Source organism: Metarhizium robertsii (assembly GCF_000187425.2).
Source record: "Metarhizium robertsii ARSEF 23 chromosome Unknown MAA_Scf_5, whole genome shotgun sequence".
NCBI lineage: Eukaryota > Fungi > Ascomycota > Sordariomycetes > Hypocreales > Clavicipitaceae > Metarhizium > Metarhizium robertsii.
In genome coordinates, this window is record NW_011942193.1 from 2,927,873 (window position 1) to 2,943,776 (window position 15,904).

The following is a 15,904-nucleotide window of genomic DNA, read 5'->3' on the forward strand; positions in this document are numbered from 1 at the left end:
CGGAGAGGGTTAATTGGCTGGGGAGTACAATGCGGCCATGGGCCATGGTTGCTTGATGGAAACGGGCACAAGGTAACTAACTTGGCACCAGTTGACGTTTTGCAACCACTCACATAGACGACAGACATACGACATGCGACATCAGCGCAGTAATGCTCACCAGAAAAAGTATACCAATTTAGGGGCTCGAATTTCCGACAATCTCTATAGTAGCGTATCGAACTGTACATTCCAAAAGCTGCATGTGGGACATGCAATCGCGCCGCTTCAAACTCTCCCTTTTTCCAACGCAGGGGTTGCAGCATGAAACCCACCACGAAGGGGTCAAAGATAGGCGACGCAAAACAATATATACCGAGTAGCAAAAGGCGTGTTCATTGATTCGGGCGTCAATAGTCTGGAGACAGCCATCCTGAATGTGGCACTGTTGCTCTTTCTCCCTCGTCACCTCATCCGAGTCCCCAAGCCCCAAGCCTAGTTGGCCAGGTCATAGGACCACGCAACACCGCGCTGGCGTCTGGCCGGAGGAGTTTGCTTGACAGCGTTGAGGCTGTTGAAGGTGCCCGTGTAGTCGGTAGCATTGGCCTGGCAAGCGTTGAGATTGCAAGTCAGGGGAATGACGACGGACCCGGCAACTTCGTACTCGGCTTGGCTGATGGGGGCCATTGCTATCAGCATCGAAACAAGATACATACCCACGGGAACAAATATTCAAAGACGGGTGTGAGAGGGGAGAGACTTACCCCTGGTCATCAGGGCAGACCTTTTGAATCATGGACAGCTTCTTCGTCTGACCCTGCCAAATGAAGCTCACGTCTGCACTCTCACAGGAGTACCGCGGCAGTGTGCCCCCGCTGCTTGAATCCTGTGCTTTGGACGCAGGACCGTACTCACAGCTGGTCGACGAGTTTGTAGCCGTGTCCAGGAACTTGAACTTGTACGAGGTCAAGCCGTCACCCGTGCCGTTGGTCGTCGCGGTAAAGCTCTTGACATGGTAGTCCGCTGGCAGGACACACTTGTTTTGGGGGTCCTCGGCTTTGACGGCGAGGGCGGCGGGAGGCGTATATGCCAGTTTGGCGGCGAAGGCGGCCGGCATCGAGGCCAGAAAGAAGAGAGTGCACTTCATCTTCTTTGTGTTTTTCTTTTCTTCTTTTGTTTTTCTATATTGATGACTCGCACCAGGAAGGAACTGTCAAAGTTCTGGAATAAAAAAGCCGAGAGTACGGATTTATAAAAGAATGGAAAAATAAAGAAAAAAGAAAATAGAATACGGTGTTTGCAAGAGAGGAAACGGAGGAAGGATGGATGTTATAAATAGCAAAGGCATAACAAGATGGAAAGGAATTTGCGCAAAGGGGAAGGGGGGGCGGTTTGGACACGGGTAATACAGCCATCTGAGTGAGCAACGGTACTACACATCACTTCCTGATACGGCTGCCGCACAAGTGACGGGCCAGCAAACATGAGATAGTTACAAGACGGGTACAAAGCGCAGAGACCGGTTAATGGGTGGTGCCTGGGCCGGTTCACACCACTCGGCTGCATATCAATGGAGAACGGAGACGGTGTGGTGGAAAACGTGGGTACGGGGCGATAAACTTTATGTGATCGGAATCCTGGTAAATGTCCAAAGTTTGCTGTATTTGACAGAGAATATATTCGAAAGTGTACAAGAACTGCGCGATTGTCTTCCGAGACGAACCGGTCGTGACTCGTGTGGAGATGGGCTTACGTGTCGTGCTGGTTGAACAATTTTTTTTTCTCTCTCTCTGGATGCTCTCATATGTTATCCTCTGACGGACGTGTCTACATCACAGGTGAATGGATCGACGGTAGGATTGCAAAAGACAAGAAGTATAATGACTCCCAGCCCTGTCGATCGCGCAACGCTACGGCTGCAGACCTTGTGCCGTGCCCTGCTTGGGGTTAGTGTAGCAGAGAATGACTGCATTGTACGGCCCATGAGCAAACAATGCTGCCGTCTGCCACACATGTCTCTCTCAGTGCTGCTCATACGCGCGTAAATCGGATGCTGCGTGGGTTGTGGTGGCGAATCGCGATACTCGGTCGACCCTCGGAAGAACAGACGAACGCTAAAAAACAAAATCCACACAATGTTTCGCCTCCAGAAGCGACGTGTGCAAACATGACAACCAACAGGATGGCAAAGAAAAGAGCCCGGCGAAAGAATTGGAGACGCAGCAGTGATGGGCAGGGGAAAGGGCGAATATCATGTGTTGTGATTGGGCATGCCACGTCTCATCTCGACGGGGCTGCGCTGCCGATCGTAGACGGAGAAAAGGGCTCAATCTGTTACAACTGGATTGCCGGGGCTGACCTTGTACAAAGACCGATTGACTGACTGGCTCCTCGAGGGATGGATGAATGGACGGATGATGGAATGATGCAATGCTGGAATGCCCGTCCGTGGATTGGAAAGGCCGGCTATCAATTGATCAGGTGACCGCGCAGTGAGAAATGCTGCGGCATTTGCCTGGCATTTCCATTAAGCATCTGTCTTGGTGAGAGGACGACAACGGATTCAACCCTCAAAAGCCATCCTTCACTAGTATTATTGATTGACTCGCATCAAGAACGCGGCATCCCATCCCCCCCACTGAATGCCTTCCCTGCCAAAAAGGCTGCCGCCACCCGCATCGCCATCCGGAGGTAGGATCCCCCCCTGGCGACGCCGAATGTCAGGCACCAAAGATATTCAGGCCCATACGATTTGCAGCCTCAGCAGGGCCCTTTCTACACACCATGCGGCCACACTGACGGAGCTGGTTGGGTCTCGGGGGTGGCTCCCGACTCTACCGTGATCGCGATGTGCGCCGCGATCCAGCTGATACGACGGCAGACAGGTCGGCAGAAAACACAAAAAATCCGCGTCTCTATCATGCCCGCGTGGGCAGAGAGCGCCCGTCAATTTGTCCTCTGCCGTTTCCCATTTTCCGCCGAGACCTTCCAACTCGGGCAGTGGAATCCCGCCGAACCGTTGCTGGCGATCGCTTCTTTGCCGCTTCCATCGTGTAACTGCACATGTTTTATGCGCCCAGCCAGAGAAAGGATGTGATGAAATAATCGCCCACGGACACCACAGAACGGGAAGCCAGGTTTACTGACTTGTCGATCCCCCTCAAACCATGTCCACGGCAGTCCTTGGACTTGCCTGCCGTCGCTACAGGAAGCATGTTGCCTCTACTAGCTAGTCGCCCAAGTGTACATCTCAGCACACCCGGCCGAGAAAGCCACGCAGAATGCGAGAACCAAGATCGCCAGATCGTCGGCTGCGTGCTTGCGAGAATAAACATGTTCCCCCGGCTGGTCAGGTGAACCCACGTGGTGGCCGCATGTACATACCGGGACTTGTTGGTTTCGCAGTGCGGTCAGCCAGGTGCATTGTAGCCCGCGGACGGGAGGACGGTGTATAAGCGGAACTCAGTATTAGATTATCATGTTGGAGTAAGCTTATCCCATGGCGTTGCACACCGTCAGAAACCGCGATCCCGGCCATGTGCCCGTCATGACGCTCGCATAAGAGATCATCTTGTTTTCGCCATGATAGCATACCCGCAGGCTGCAAAGGTGTGGCTATTGGCGGACGTTTTTGCCCGTCACCTGGATTGCACTTCAGACAAGGGAGGTTCGAGACGTACTCTGGTGAGAAACACATGTAGCTTCACCGGTCGAGCGAAAGAAACGTTTAGGCCGTGGTTAAAGCTCACTGAAGGTTGAACTTCGTATTCCATTTACCGCAGTCTATACGATATACAACGCATCAAGCGAATATACCATCTATCCATACCAAACACGAAAGTACTGCCCCTTAATCCATCCAATCATTAATGACGTTAGGTATTTGCCCATCCCTTTACCACGTTGCACCGAGTGTGCCAAGATTTCCCGCCCGCATACCGTGAAAAAAAAAATCAACGTAATTCATTCGCAAATTTCGTCCATCGTCATCTTATACAGCCATCTTCATGGCGATTGTCTTGTGCGGATCATACCCCTTGACAATGATATCTTCTACCTTCCACCCGTCGATACCACATCCCTTTTCCCGCGCGATTTCTACCTCTGGGAATTGGCGTGGTTCTCTTTCCAACTGAATATTGAGAGCGTCTTCATGGTCCGCGTAAACGTGAGCATCGCCCATGACATGTGTCAAGCTGCCGGGCACTAAATCGCACACATGGGCGATCATGTGGGTGAGCAGGGCGTAGCTGGCAATGTTGAACGGTACGCCGAGACCCATGTCGCAGGATCTCTGGTACAATTGGCAGTGTAGATGGCCCTTTTCAGGCGCCGTGCTCGTTGCGCTGCCATTTGTTTCCGTGGAAGAGGCCATGCCGTTCCGCCGTCTTCGGCTGGGGTATGAGACGTAAAATTGAGCAAACACATGGCAGGGCGGGAGTGCCATGAGATGCAAATCACGGGCGTTCCACGCACTGATGATTATCCTGCGGTCGTACGGCTTGTTCTTGAGCTTGTCAATGACGTCTGCGAGCTGGTCGACGCCCTGGCCTGTATAGTCCGTCTTGGCGTCCACGTATTCTGCTCCAAAGTGGCGCCATTGGAAACCGTAGACGGGCCCCAGGTCTCCTTCTTCACGGTGGGTGAGGCCTAGGTTGTCGAGGAACTCGCGGGAACCGTTGCCGTCCCAGATCTTGACGCCGACGTCGCTCAGCGCCTTGGACGAGGTGTTGGCCTCGATGAACCACAACAACTCGGCAATCACAGCACGAAGAAACACGCGTTTAGTGGTAAGAAGTGGAAGAATAGGAGTGCCGTCCTGATTCAGTGAGAACTTGAGAGGTCGAGGGGCAAAAATGCTGATAGTGCCGGTTCCCGTCCTGCAGAGTCATCCTGTTAGTGGGGGTGACGCCGTGAACAACGCGTCTGTTGCAACTCACCGATCAGGTCTTTGTTCTCCTTCTTCTAGAATTTCCCGAATCAGATCAAGATACCGGTACTCTTCGTGCCTCTTGGCACAGGCAGCTCCGTTGGGAGCAACGCCATTTTGTAAAGTCATCTTCAATTGAGGGTTCTTGTATAGCATGTGCAGCAAAAAGAGCGACGCGGTCCAAGGAGCCCGTAGACGCGACTTGGGAACATGCCCCGCTCCCGAATGAGCCAAGTGTCAAACCCGCTGTGGGGCAGCAATCGTTCAGACCGGGTTATTAAAACTCCCGTACTCCGTTACCCCGATACCAAAGCTCCCCAAAGCTCACTTTCGCTTACCCTCGCGCACGTGACCCACAACTCGAAAAATTTCTCGAATGTGCAGTGTGGTGTGTGCGCCATCCACCGAAATTTACGGACCCCGTCTCCGAACTTGGTGATCTTCCTTTCCTCGACATCACCCAACGCCGAAGTCGACAACCCCATCACCAATCGACAAAGATGGCCAAGGAAGCTCCCGCCAAAACCGGTCTGACCGTTGGTCTGAACCGCGGCCACGTACGTGTTGTCAAAGTCTCACCTCGTGGAGGATCTCTGCTCCGCTGTCCCCTCGTCCTCCGCGAGGCGGTTCCTGTTGCCGAAGCAGACGATGGACGCTGACATTTTGTGCTTTTTTTTCTTCGCCATGTATAGAAAACCACCCCTCGTGTCGTCAAGCCCCGTGTCTCCCGTACCAAGGGCCACCTGAGCAAGCGCACCGCTTTCGTCCGTGAGGTCGTCAAGGAGGTTGCTGGGTAAGTTGCAACATAACCACCAAAAAAAAAATGACAATTCGAGCGGAGCGAAATCATTGAATGGATGGGAAACACGGGCCCATGTGTGCAAGACTGGATGCCGGCCTCGATTGCAAACCCGCCAGTCCATTCGATGAATTTCCCTGCCGAATGGAGTTTTCTTCATCCCACGAAGCCTCGAACCCAAGCTAATTTGGATGCAGTCTTGCCCCCTACGAGCGCCGTGTCATCGAATTGCTCCGCAACTCCAAGGACAAGCGTGCCCGTAAGCTCGCCAAGAAGAGAGTACGTTTTTTTCTCACAAACCCTTCATCGCTCTCGTTCTGTGTCGTGGATGCTAACTAGATCACAGCTCGGTACTTTCGGCCGCGCCAAGAAGAAGGTCGACGAGCTGCAGCGCGTCATCGCCGAGTCCCGCCGCGCCCACTAAATCGCATTCTAGACGGATGAAATGATTTTGAAATGGGAAACTTTTTATCGGGTTGCAAAAATGGGAGGAAAAGCAAGCCCTTTTTTCCTCCTTCGGGAAAGCATGTAAAAACGGCGTGGGGGGTCATAACATGGATGCATTACGGGCGGAGGAGTAGCTGAGAAGGCTTGTTTCGCGGATCTTAGGGACGTGAAATAGCTACTGCTTCGTTGGAATACCAAAATTAACCTTCTCGAATTTGTGGATTCTGGTCTTTGTGATACTTGAATGAATGTGACACCATATTTTGCCAACTTTTCTCATTGTCAACTGGATTTCATGGTAAATTTCCTAAAGAACCTGCATCTCCGTTCATTGTTTCTCATAACTCATTGTTGTCTATGGTACAGCCGAGATGCACATGCCAACATCACTACCAGGATGAATGCAGCGTGACTTTCAATCCTTCTTTTCCAAGGAGTCTCCGGTTCTCAAATGTTCATCTAGCTCAATTTCATAATGTTGTCATGTGTAACTACACCATTTTCATAACCGTTCGCTCATCTAAACTCTACCCTGTACATTCGAGATAAAACGCCAAGTCATGCAATAACATTATTAACTCACTTCTTCCCCAACTTAAACCACTTTGGTTTTTTCGTCGTCCCATCTCCCTTGTCCTTCTTGTCCTCTTTCTTGGGCGCCTCAGTCGCAGGACCCGGCTCAGGTGCATCGTCGACTTTTGGAAGATCAGGCACTTTGACAACCTGTCCCTGCTTCGCGACATTTGCCCCGAGGAAAGGCTGCTTTCTGATTGCTGCCGGTACACTGTCTTCCCACACTAAATTGACGAGGACCCGGCCAGATAGTTTATACGATTTGACAAGGTTATGATTTTCTGCGTTGCTGTCTTTGATGATGTCCTTACCACCGGGGAGGACGAGGTGAAACTGCTGCGTAGCATCTGCCATGACGTGTCGCACGGCTTGGTATAAGAATGCCCCCGTCTCGTTGGGGCTGACTCGCCATTCACTGCTGGTATTGTCGGGGAATCGGACCTTGACGAGGATGGATTTAATGGAGGCGATGCGTGCTTCTTCCGCGGCGGCCTTCTCTTCTAGTTCCTTGTCTGAGAGGAGCCGTTTATTCCGCGAGCTTTCTAGAAGCCGGGCCTGATGGAGTTGGGCGTGGGCGATGGTTGGGGTGAAGTCCGTCTCTGAGGCTGGTACCAGGGCCGCAGCGGGTGTAGTTCCTGTTGGCGCAAGGAAGACGTTGACGGGCTGAAACGGATCCTGCGCTGTGGGTGAGGAGGCCGTTGCACTCTCATTAGGAGCATCTTGTTCCACCGGCGCAGTTGAGAGGACAGGCTCAGGCTCAGGTTGTGACTGTGCTGAATCTTCTTGAGCGACCTCTGGTTCTGGCACACCGTCGGTCATCGTCGTATCACCCTGCTGTTGACTCTCCTCCCTGGCTTCTTCTGTCTTTGTTTCATCAACCTTGACGTCAGACCCGCTGTTCTCTTCACCATCTTTGAAATAGGTGCTAATCTTCTCCATGGCCTCGAACAGCGTCTGTTCAGTCCTCTTGTACCCCAACCGAATCAACACATTGCCCGAGTTATGCCCCAACTGCGCCAACGTCTTCTGAAATTCCGGAAAACTCGAAAACTCCCTCCCCATGATATTCAAAACAGGTGTCTCATAATACAGCTGTCCGCTCCCACTTGTTGTATTCGCATACCCCCTCGCGGTGATGTTGACATTCTTCCCCGCGCTCGCCTCTCCACTTTCAAACTGGCGCATGACTTTCCATAGCGTCAGGTCGGAGGGGAACTTCTTGATTAAGCGGCCGCCTGGGATCTCTTTGGCATCGGGTTGGGGGATTTGAAGGGCGATTTGGACGGCGGACGGGGTTTTGGAGCGTAGAACGAGCTCGAGCTTTGCGCCGCCAGCAAGGCCTGATGTTCGGAAGGGCACCGAGAGATCGACCTGCTTCTGTTTGTGTCTGTGGACAATGTTAATTTTGGAGCAGGACTGGTATGCGAAGCGCAGATGCGGTAAGAGGGCGATTTTACTTGACAAGGTACTTGTCGCTGGAGAGGTTGAGCTTCTGGCAAGCTTGGTCTAGCACATCGGAGAGATAGGTACCAGGGTTGACCTTGACAGTCGCCCTGCGCAGGTCGGTGGCGATGACGACGACATGAGATGCCATCCTTTCGAGGGCGGGGATGTGTGGGAGGGGAGCCAAGAGTGAGCCCGAAAGTCTCGAGGAGAGGGCTGAGTTATATGCAGTTGTGACGATGGATAAGACACGGTAGTCCAGTGGCAGTGATGCTAGGCGATGCGGTCTTTGGTCTATGGTGGGGTGAAGTAACTGGTGGGTGTCAGATGTCCACGTCGTGTACCTTACCTCTTCAGACACGAGGGAAATTCATGTGAGAGACGCAAAGAAAGAATTAGGTTTCTATTCAAAGTTTATTAATTGAGCGCTTGTGAGCTAGAGAAAGCTCTGAAATCGAACAGCTTGTGGGCTGCTCACTCATCAAGGGACGTGGGCGTGGACGTGGGCGTGGCCGCTCGTCATTTCTTCTCGAAGCCTCCAGGATCCAGATTCCATCAGGCAGCCTTTCGGTGAGGTAAACACTTGAGCTTCAGCCAATCAGAGGCAACTAGCAGTTGCAGCACACGAGATATCTCCCGAGTAATCGATTATAAGAGAAATTCACCCGTTGACAAGGATATACTAATATGCTTATTATTGTTTTAATATCTGAAAGGACTCCGTAGTACCATGTAGCGCGTAATAGTCAGATAGAGGGCCACAGAGTCTACCCCCCTGACAGCCGGACTGTTCCCACATAAGGCGGGCGCGTGGGAGTAGCTGCTGTGTCGGACAGACAAAATAACAGGATTGCGCTGCCAGATTTTCCCAAATAAAATTAGAGAAAATTCGAGACACTCTGCGATTTCTCATAGTACTGCCAACGTTGACTGGCAGGCAGCCGTGGTGAGGTAAAGCAGCAACAGCACCGCAGCTCCAACCAATCAGAGCCGGCCACCCGCTCTTTCCAGATCCAGGCGTCTCCACCGAGCCAGTCAGCGTTCGGCCACGCCAGTGCGTTTGCCTTGCTGCAGGCGCTCGCTCCGTGTTCTCGGTGCCGGAGCTGAGCTACCACGACGACATTCATTCACAGCAACCAGGGAGCTTCGAAACCGCCGTGCCACACAATCCTCCACGACCACCATCACGAACCCCCCGCCAAAGGCTTCACTACCCCCAAAGACATCGATTGATCAACCTCAGCGCCCCTCGAGAGCAACTGCTCGATCCGCAGTTCCTCACCCAGCACCATGGTACGCCCCAACCGCTCCTCCATCCCATCACAGCATCAAAGGCTAACTCTACCGCCAGTCATCCCCCTTCTCCATCAGTTGGTAGCCCGCGTCCCTTCCCCTTGCCAACCCCGTACGTACTAACCAACGATTCCCAAAGACGGCGGCGCCTGCGTCGCCATGGTCGGCAAAGACTGCGTCGCCATAGCCTGCGACCTCCGCCTGGGCCTCCAGGCGCTCACCGTATCCAACAACTTCCCCAAGATCTTCCAGTACGGCGACGTATTCCTGGGCCTGACGGGCCTCGCAACCGACGTCGGCACCGTCGCCGACCTCTTCCGCTACAAGGTCAACATGTACCGCCTCCGCGAGGAGCGCGCCATCGCGCCCCGGACCTTTGCCAACCTCGTCTCCTCGTCGCTATACGAGCGCCGCTTCGGCCCGTACTTTGTGTCCCCCGTCGTGGCGGGGCTGGATCCCAAGACGGGCAAGCCGTTCATCTGCGGCTTCGACAGCATAGGATGCATTGATTTTGCAAAGGACTTTATCGTTTCGGGCACGGCGTCGGAGCAACTGTTTGGTATGTGTGAGGGCTTGTGGGAGGAGGACATGGTATGTTTTCCCCTCTTCTTCTTCTTGCCGTTTTTCTCGTGATGCACTTTTTCTTTGTCTTCGTGTGGCTGTGCATGACGGAGGGGGAATTTTGCTAAAACAGTTTGCTTAGGGTCCTGATGCTCTTTTCGAAACCATCTCGCAGGCGCTCTTGAATGCTGTCGATCGAGATGCCCTTTCCGGATGGGGCGCACATGTGTACATCATTGAGAAGGACAAGGTTACCAAGAGATTACTAAAGGGTAGACAGGATTAAACGAGTTGTCGGTGTGGCCGAGGAACGGCTTCGGACCTGATGGAGTGCGCACTGAGGAATCGCAGGATTGGGATGCGCTGTACGAATATCTAGATGCTCGGCTGGCGTCGAGATGGAATAAACCAAAGAATTACAATTTACTACCAACAAATTATTCGGCAGTATTGCATGCTTTTCAGCGACGCGTCAATCATGTTCTGACTCTAACTCCAAATGCTTTTATTGAAGTAGTACAAACACCGGCCGCTGCAAAGTACACTTAAAATTCCCCCAGCTCTCGCTGGCAGGCTATCATACATGTGTCTACTATCTAGCTTAGGCCATTCATGCAAAACATTGTTTCCGCGTCTATATAACTTCTTCTTTTTATTTTGTCTTTCATTATTCGTCTATATCTCCTTCTTGCCCTTGATGCCCTCCGTCGTCTCATGTGTTGTTGTCTGCATGAAGAAATTGCGTTCAATCAACTTCAGGACCTCATCGAGGAGACTGTATCAACCGTTAGCTTGTAGTTCTGGCTTAGATAGAAGTTGCAGGGCACTTACATGACAGGTGCGCTAATAACGACGACTGCCTTCCACTCAGTCATGTTGAGTGGGACAATGGCAAACAGACTCTGCAAGAAGGGGATGTACAAGAGGGCAAAGTGCAGAGCCATGGACAAAGCGATGGCGTAGACGAGCATCATGTTCTTCCACAGGGGCAGTGAGAGGAGTGACTCGCTTGACGACAAGGCGTTCATAGCGTTAAACATCTCGATGACGACGAGGATAGACAGTGACACGGTCGAGCCTGCCTTGGCCATGTCGTTGGAGAACATCTGGCATCCGATCTCGGGGAAGTCGGCGGTGCAGTGATGGAAGCGGGAGAGCTGCTTGAAGGTAATCTGGGGCCCCTCGGGGTTGTACATGAACCACCAAGCGTAACCGGCAACAGTCGCCAGACCAACGTATGTTCCGATAATCAGGTAACGCAAGAACAGCCATCCACCAATGAGGGGCTCATCTCTCTTTCGGGGCTGGCGCCTCATAATATCGTGGTCCGAGGGGTTAAAGGACAGGGCGGTGGCAGGAAGGCCATCGGTAACCAAGTTGACCCAAAGGAGCTGAACGGGTATCAAGGCCTCGGGCATACCCAGAGCAGCTGTGAGGAAGATTGAAACAACCTCGCCGATATTGGACGAGATGAGGTAACGGATAAACTGTTGGGTGTTGTTGTAGATGGCTCGACCCTCCTCAATAGCAACTTCGATGGTGGCAAAGTTGCTGTCAGCAAGAACCATATCGGCAGCCAACTTAGAAACATCAGTACCAGAACCCATGGCAACACCAATATCGGCCTTCTTCAGAGCAGGAGCATCGTTGACACCGTCGCCAGTCATGGCTACAACCTCGCCCAGAGACTGCAGAAGATCCACCAATTTTGACTTGTGACCAGGCTCGACACGAGAGAACAAAGAGGCTCGCTGGGCAGCTTTAAGCTGCTCACTGGGACTCAAGTTCTCAAATTCACGCCCAGTATAGCTCTTTCCAGTGAGATCTTCATGCTGACCGAAAACGCCAATTTGACGGCAGATACTCTCTGCTGTATTGCGATTATCTCCAGTGATAACAATCACACGAATACCGGCTTCCTTGCATTTGGCAATTGATCCAGGGACTTCTTCTCGAGGGGGATCCAGCATACCGACCAGACCTAAGAAAGTCATATTTTGCTCAAGGCGGGCGTAATCCGCAGTCGACTTGGCGGATAGCAAGGGATTCTTGGATACGTCGTCAATGCTAGCCAAGGCAATAACACGAAGACCACGGTTTCCATAATCAACAACTTCTTTCATCAAGAGATCGGAAAGCTTGCCGCTGAGGGCAACCTTGTTACCGTCTGCACCAAGCAAAGCGTGGGAACAGCGGTCGATGATGGATTCGGGTGCGCCCTTGACGAGAAGCTTCTTCTGCTTTCCGTTCTGGACAAGAACAGACATGCTCTTTCGATCTCTAGAGAACTCATAGGTGGCAAGACGGGGAAGTTGTTTCTCATACAGGTGGCTGGCATGGTGGAGGCAGTCCTCGGGATGAGTGTCATTAGGAGGACAGGGTCCAATCTTTTCAACAAGCGCACGTAGAGCACCCTCAGTAGGCTCACCAACGCTGGAGAAGGTAGCAGTACGGGAATCATAGGCGAGGTGAGCATCGTTGCAAATGGCAGCGACTTCTGTCATCTGGCGAACGGTGTCTGACGACGATGTCAAGTCCTTCACGGGCTTGCCATTGGCTGTAATGGCACCCTTGGGGGCAAAAGTGGTGCCTTCAACATCGAGTTCATTGAGGTCATTGCCGGCCTCATTGATGTAGACAATTTTGTTGACACTCATCTGGTTCGTGGTTAGGGTGCCAGTCTTGTCTGAACAAATGACACTGCAGCTTCCCAAGGTCTCCACAGAGGGCAAGCTGCGCACCACGGCGTTCTTAGCAGCCATTTTGCGCGTACCAAGGGCCAGGCAAGTGGTAATGACAACAGCCAACCCCTCAGGGATAGCAGCCACTCCTAAGGAAACGGCAATCTTGAGATAGTAGATGGCGCCCTTAGTCCAGCTACCGTGACTGGGATCATTGAAGTTGGGGATGTTGATGAGCCAGACCAGAATGCAGATGACAGTAATGACTTTGGCTAGATTGTCTCCAAAATCGTTGAGTTTTTGCTTGAGAGGCGTGGGCTCAGAGATTTGGGCCGTGATACTCTCATGGATATCTCCGATGGCGGTGTTGGAGCCAGTGAGGACGACAACAGCTCTGGCACGCCCAGTAACGACGGTAGTTCCCGAAAAGAGCATGTTGACTTGATCCTGCAAGACAGCACGCTCATCCTTGACGACGACCTCGTCATCTTTGCCGACACTCTCACTCTCTCCAGTCAAGATAGCTTGGTCGACGGCAAAGCTATTGCTCTCAATGGCAATGACGCGGCAATCGGCGGGGATACGATCTCCAACGGCTACAGTAACGATATCGCCAGGAACCAACTCGTCGGCTTTGACTCGAGCAACGTGGCCATGGTTACGAATAACATTGGACTCATTCGCCGAATATTCTTGCAGGGCGGCAATCGCCTTCTCAGCACTGCTTTCTTGGGAGACTCCGACGACGGAATTGAGGATTAGGATGGTAAGAATCTGAGAGCAGAAACCAAGTGTTAGCCAAGCGGGTTGGTTAGAAGACACTCCGTAGAGCTACGAATCGATATATGCTATCAGCAGTACTCACAACAGCGGGGTCAACGAAGGCACTCCAGCCGCCTTCGTCCTCGAAAAGTGCCAGAACAAATGAAACGGCCGCGGAGCCAAGTAAAATAATCACCAGCTGGTCCTTGAATTGCTCCAGAATAAGCTCCCACAGAGGAGTAGGAGGCTCTTCGGGGATAGCTAGTTGCTCAACAAAGTCAGCAAGACCATTTGTACAAAACGAAGATGGTGGGGTGAAGAGCGGCATCAAGACTCTAGCTCGTTCGCAATGGGGTATTTTATCGCGGATAGGAGGCAAATGAGAGATTGTGCGACACTTGAATAGGAATGACGTACAATTGCGACCATACTTGATTCTCAGCTCCTCAACTTCCTTGTTGGTAAGACCGTCATGCTCGTCCACTTCGAAGTGGGAGAGAACCGTCGCAATGGGACGGGCAAAGGCGTTCTCCATGTCGACTTGCTCGGCGAACAGAACACCGGAAGCTCGGCGAGGAGGGAAATAGGATGTTGCGCGACGTGCCGAGCGAGTATAGACCGGGGGATGTTGAGCACAGCGGCACGGACAAAGGAAGACGAAAGGTTGGGGGACAAGGTAAAGAAGGTTCGAATAGCCAGATCAGCGTCTTGACATGGCCGATTTGTCAGATCCGAGCAGCCCCACGTGGTGTCTGTAGAGAAGGCTGGAGAAGAAGACGAAACAGACAATGAAGGGAAAAGCAGTTTTCTGTGAGCCAGGCCGGCGAGCGCAAAAAGTTGTACATACGTGTTCGTTTTGGCTTTGGAGGTGGTGCTAGTCGACTTCAGGACTCCAGGAGTGGGTAGCGGCTGAGGCGAAGGGCCTGGTAGGTGCTTTGCCTTGGAGCGGGCTCCGTAGTGGCGCCTGGGGCCACATGGCGGCAAAGTCGGGCCTAGAGCCAGGGGCCATTCCGCCAAGCATCGGCCAGGTGTCGGGCCAGTGTCAGCCCAAGCCTGCCAGCTGCCAGCTTACTAGAAGGCGAAGTCAACATCTACATGGAGAAGTCCGAGGACACCGTGGTTGCTCTGCACCAAAGCTGCCGGCAGGTGCAGGTAAGAGGAAGACACATCTGGAATCATGATGAAGTGCAGGGCAGGTGCAGACACATGCAGCTGCCACTACGCGGAGTTGCTCGTGGTTGGTCACCCAGTGGAAGGTAACGACTGGTCGCAGGACCGCCCGTAGGGCTAGTACTCTGTTAAAACAATGCCCGAAGCACCGAGTACTTGCATACGTGAGCTTTGGCAATGGTTACCTGATTACACGCAGGAGGAGTCCTATAGTGGTAGGTACCTTAGTAGGTAGTGGGTACTTGAGTACCTAGTTACTTACATATCGCAACGCAACGTCCAGCATCTTCATCCCGGCTCATGCCTCTCAGATTCGGTTCGTAATATCTCTGCTGGTCATTCACTCCACACAATTGCTGTCTGGAGGATGCCCGTCAGCTTCCCACTAAGCGCTCCATTGGTCCCCTCCAGTTGCCCAGGGTCAGGTATTGTAGCTACCAGATGCACGACAGCGTGCCCAGCCAGCACTGCCTCCTCAAACGTGGAGCAGCCCAACATTGAAGGCTCCATTACCGGCTTCTATTGTAGTAGTACCTAGGTACTTACTTATGGCCATTGCACAGAGAGAAAGCGTGCAAGCATCACAACTGAGAAACAGGATGGTCACCAGCGCTCTCAGCGGCGCAGCTGGGCATCTTCCGCCCGGGTCTCCTGAGTCGGCGCGCCCCAGGTTTTTTGCTTCCGGTCTATTCCAAAAATGGACTAGCTCCAGGGCCTTGCCTCTGTCGGGCCTAGCGTCCGCCACTGGTAGAGTTGGTTCTCCGTGTGTCGCCATGCTTGTCGATGTCAATGCTTCGAGGTTTTTCGGCGATGTCCAGATATTTGCAAACAAAACAACAGGCGGCAAGAGGCCAGAGCTGGGAAGGCTGGCAGGTAAGGCAGGCTTCCGAATGTACGTCGCATTCATGCCGACTCCTGGTCGTGGTTGGGCTGCAATGCCCTTGGCGTACTTCCCTGTACATCTCTCCTTTGCTTTTGTTTTCCTTTTTCCTTTCCTTCTTTTCTTTTTTTACTGCAGAATCGGCATGTCTCTCCCGAGTGGCTGTATTGCAATTTTCGAGACAAGACAATATATGTGTTGTCAAATTGTCAACGGCTCCAATCTAACGGATGAACGTCATGAGATACAATGGGAGGCAGAACGTATTTGACCACATCAGGTACTTGACTATCGCGTTCCATATGATGATATAATATGGTGCATGACCATTTAGCCCTCCTTTTTTTATTTTTTAATGCCTTCATGATATACTATGGTATGTTATT

General features: G+C 52.4%; 5 protein-coding genes across 5 annotated transcripts; 1 reads left to right on the forward strand and 4 right to left on the reverse strand.

Moving 5' to 3' along the window:
• Positions 1-474: 474 nt before the first annotated feature.
• On the reverse strand, positions 475-1,096 carry MAA_07275 (uncharacterized protein; the record flags this gene model as incomplete). The annotated part of the gene is made up of 2 exons (XM_007825273.1): positions 475-652; positions 744-1,096. 2 exons carry the CDS (start codon positions 1,094-1,096, stop codon positions 475-477), a joined length of 531 nt encoding a protein of 176 aa, XP_007823464.1.
• A 2,874-nt stretch (positions 1,097-3,970) lies between these two features.
• On the reverse strand, positions 3,971-5,038 carry MAA_07276 (Thymidylate synthase, active site protein; the record flags this gene model as incomplete). The annotated part of the gene is made up of 2 exons (XM_007825274.1): positions 3,971-4,859; positions 4,920-5,038. The coding sequence occupies 2 exons, from the start codon at positions 5,036-5,038 to the stop codon at positions 3,971-3,973; spliced, it is 1,008 nt and encodes a 335-aa protein (XP_007823465.1).
• A 1,696-nt stretch (positions 5,039-6,734) lies between these two features.
• Positions 6,735-8,322, reverse strand: MAA_07278 (GLUT4 regulating protein TUG; the record flags this gene model as incomplete). The annotated part of the gene is made up of 2 exons (XM_007825276.1): positions 6,735-8,115; positions 8,186-8,322. 2 exons carry the CDS (start codon positions 8,320-8,322, stop codon positions 6,735-6,737), a joined length of 1,518 nt encoding a protein of 505 aa, XP_007823467.1.
• Positions 8,323-9,623: 1,301 nt separating this feature from the next.
• Positions 9,624-10,311, forward strand: MAA_07279 (Proteasome B-type subunit; the record flags this gene model as incomplete). Its single annotated transcript, XM_007825277.1, has 2 exons — positions 9,624-10,055; positions 10,168-10,311. 2 exons carry the CDS (start codon positions 9,624-9,626, stop codon positions 10,309-10,311), a joined length of 576 nt encoding a protein of 191 aa, XP_007823468.1.
• A 389-nt stretch (positions 10,312-10,700) lies between these two features.
• Positions 10,701-14,003, reverse strand: MAA_07280 (calcium-transporting ATPase; the record flags this gene model as incomplete). The annotated part of the gene is made up of 4 exons (XM_007825278.2): positions 10,701-10,800; positions 10,857-13,480; positions 13,572-13,729; positions 13,886-14,003. The coding sequence occupies 4 exons, from the start codon at positions 14,001-14,003 to the stop codon at positions 10,701-10,703; spliced, it is 3,000 nt and encodes a 999-aa protein (XP_007823469.2).
• Between the last annotated feature and the right edge of the window lie 1,901 nt (positions 14,004-15,904).